The following is a 2,735-nucleotide window of genomic DNA, read 5'->3' as shown; positions in this document are numbered from 1 at the left end:
CAAGCTATAAACATTATTTTACGACAAGAAATGCGTTAAAATTGGTAACAAATGGGCATTAACGGACCAGTTTTGAAAAATGTTAGCTTATATTTGTTCAAAGGCATAGGCGAGACCGAGGTGCCCCTTGTTCAATTTCCTCCCATGCCCACTTCGTAGCCTGCTGCCTCAATTATTCCAGACTATGGGCACCAGCTTAGTTGCACTGCCTGCACACGCAACAGCCAAGCCACCGTTGACATCTCTGGTAAAGTGTCACTCAAACTTTGCTCCTTTGACACTGCCACTGAGAGATCTGTCAACCATTACACCATAGCAGCATCCACACAACGCAAGTCACACATTTCATTCATTAGAACAACTTCTTAATAATTGCACACATTCCAAAATCTGGATGCATGGAAGTTTTATTGATTTTCATTGGGAAGTTACATTCATTTTATTGTCATTGACAAAAACAACTCGGAAAGATGCTTCATTCTCCAAGACATTCGTTATCTCTGTCAATAGAAACTGGTGCAAATCATGTGGCAAAGGCAGTTGCATAGCAGTGTTGCAGGAGTGGCCGTGCACGTTGGTTTAGTAGGCGGACCTGAGCAGGATGCAAATCATGCTCAGGAGCTTCTCGAAGCCCGCATCGCCTGCGGCAACGGTGTCAGCAATGACCGCGGCCAGGACCTAGAAAGACATCAGAGAAAATTCAATTTGGCAATGAAAATAGGTTATCCTTAATTACACAAGCATCTAATAGTGAATGTAAACTTTCTTTAAAAATTACTGTACTTTGTGCAAAATGACTTTCCATGATCCCTGCCACCACTAAGCCATAAAACGTATTATTGAATGAAATTGCAAACTCAATCGTGAAAATGATTCAAATAGGGGAGTGGAGGATCCTTACAGACCTACTGAGTAGAATACATTTTATGGAACTACTCTTTATTAAGTTTTTGGTGGATGCAAACGCACTATGTTAAAGGGATTGAGATGTATCTTCTTTAGTGACCCTGTACCAATATTGCTAACAGCTGTAGCCAGTAGTCACCCAAGAGCCAACCAGTAGTGATCGTTATGTTCACTGCATGCGTTACCTTGAAGTACTGGGGGTCCACCTGGAAGCTTTTGGCGTGCTTGCCACTCAGATCCTGTAGCTTCAAGCTCATCTTCTCGGTGTCATCCATGGACGCCACGGCATCGTTGACGGCGTTGATGATCCTCTCGGCGTGCCAGCGCACGTCCGCGGATTTCTTGAGCTGATCAGCCGAAGTCATCCCCTTGAACTTGGGGAAGAATTCCTGAGCAGCAGGGTTGCTGGTGAAGAACCTGTTTTGAAGGAAGGAACATTATGTGATTTAAATGGATTTGTCAAGTGGGCCAGACAGTTAACCATAAACAAAATATTGTTTGTGCAGCAGAAGACGCAATCTATTGGGGAAAATGGTAATGACAAAAATCCAAGTAATTTTTACGCGACTTCAACATATTTTTATTTAATATTTATTTTTTAGAATAATTCGTGTACCCTATATAGAGTAATCACAAATTAAAACAGCACAATTGCTTTTCGTTCCCACTGTCCATCTCAACACGATTGCTATTTTAATATGAAATGTATGAATTGAAGGTGTTCATTTTGCGTAATGAAAGATTGCCTTACTTCACCAGGATGTCCACACCGGAAGTCTCATAATTGGCGTACACGGGGGCCCACGCGCTGCGGATTTTGGTCTTCTCAGCAGCGCTCAGAGGCGCAACGCTTCCAGAGTCGACGATAGGCATGGTGATTGCTTTTGGAGGTGATCGGCGATGATCCTGCGAAGGGGGTCTGAAGTGATGAGCCACTCATCTGAGAACCTCCTTATATATCCATTTTATCAGCGTTTTCCCAATATCATACATGATGATGCAGATAATGTGAAATGATTGCAGCAACAACAAAACAAACGATGAAATGAAATACCAAATACATTTTAGAACAAAATTTGAACTATTCAAGAATTAAATGCTAGAATGCATTTTTCCTTTCATGATTTTCACCAATATATATAGAGAGGTTACAGGATGATTTTAACAAAGTTTTATAATTTCAAATTTGATTGCAATATGCTTATGGACCAATATGCACTGTCAGCTGTGAGTGAAGAAACAACAGATGTCGTAACGGGACTGTCTTCTGCGAAATTCTGATAAAATATATCGTGACTAAATACGTGGAAAAATACAAAGGCTCTTTTTTTTAAACATTGTTACTTCTTAAGTACATTTAGTATTTCATGACAGTGTAATAAAATGTTAGTGGGTTAATGTAACCCCATTGAAGTAATCTTCATATTTTATGCTCTTATGTTATAATTGGTTCATATTTAATCCAAGCCCTCATTTTATATTGTCGGTAACTAAGCAATCCACCAGTGTGATTTCATTGTGAGTCATCATTGACATATGTTGTGAATCGCATAAATGGGAATTTCATGTTCCCTGTTGGTTCTTGAAAATTTTATTAAGTGACATTGTTGGTTGTTCCAGATATGCAAAGTTATTGTGCTTTGCAAAATATTCATGGGTATTTAACGTCTGTCAGCATTTTGGTGTTGCAATAAATGGCCGCCTTTGTGGTTATAATCATAGCTAAAATATTTGTCCAAGAGTCAGAATATTTATTCATACTGGAGGAATCCGATGAGCTATAAAGTTCTTTCTCACAGATGTCCAGTAGAAGCAGGTCAGAACTTTGC

General features: G+C 39.7%; 1 protein-coding gene across 1 annotated transcript; it reads right to left on the bottom strand.

The window, feature by feature from the left end:
- Positions 1–389: 389 nt before the first annotated feature.
- LOC133340763 (globin-like) lies at positions 390–1,842 on the bottom strand. The gene is made up of 3 exons (XM_061549147.1): positions 1,658–1,842; positions 1,092–1,323; positions 390–678 (listed from the first exon to the last, which is right to left on the bottom strand). Exons 1-3 carry the CDS (start codon positions 1,777–1,779, stop codon positions 580–582), a joined length of 453 nt encoding a protein of 150 aa, XP_061405131.1. The 5' UTR covers positions 1,780–1,842; the 3' UTR covers positions 390–579.
- Positions 1,843–2,735: the final 893 nt, after the last annotated feature.

Source organism: Lethenteron reissneri, chromosome 10, assembly GCF_015708825.2.
Source record: "Lethenteron reissneri isolate LAM-NWPU_2019-01 chromosome 10, ASM1570882v1, whole genome shotgun sequence".
In the NCBI taxonomy this organism is placed as follows: domain Eukaryota; kingdom Metazoa; phylum Chordata; class Hyperoartia; order Petromyzontiformes; family Petromyzontidae; genus Lethenteron; species Lethenteron reissneri.
This window is presented reverse-complemented; position numbering and strand designations above follow the sequence as displayed.

Coding starts and splice junctions, on each gene's coding strand:
- LOC133340763 (XM_061549147.1), bottom strand. CDS start 1,779: ATGCCTATCGTCGACTCTGGAAGCGTTGCGCCTCTGAGCGCTGCTGAG. Junction 1,324..1,657: donor GGTGTGGACATCCTGGTGAA/GTAAGGCAATCT, acceptor CCTTCAAAACAG/GTTCTTCACCAGCAACCCTG. Junction 679..1,091: donor TGGACCCCCAGTACTTCAAG/GTAACGCATGCA, acceptor ATGTCTTTCTAG/GTCCTGGCCGCGGTCATTGC.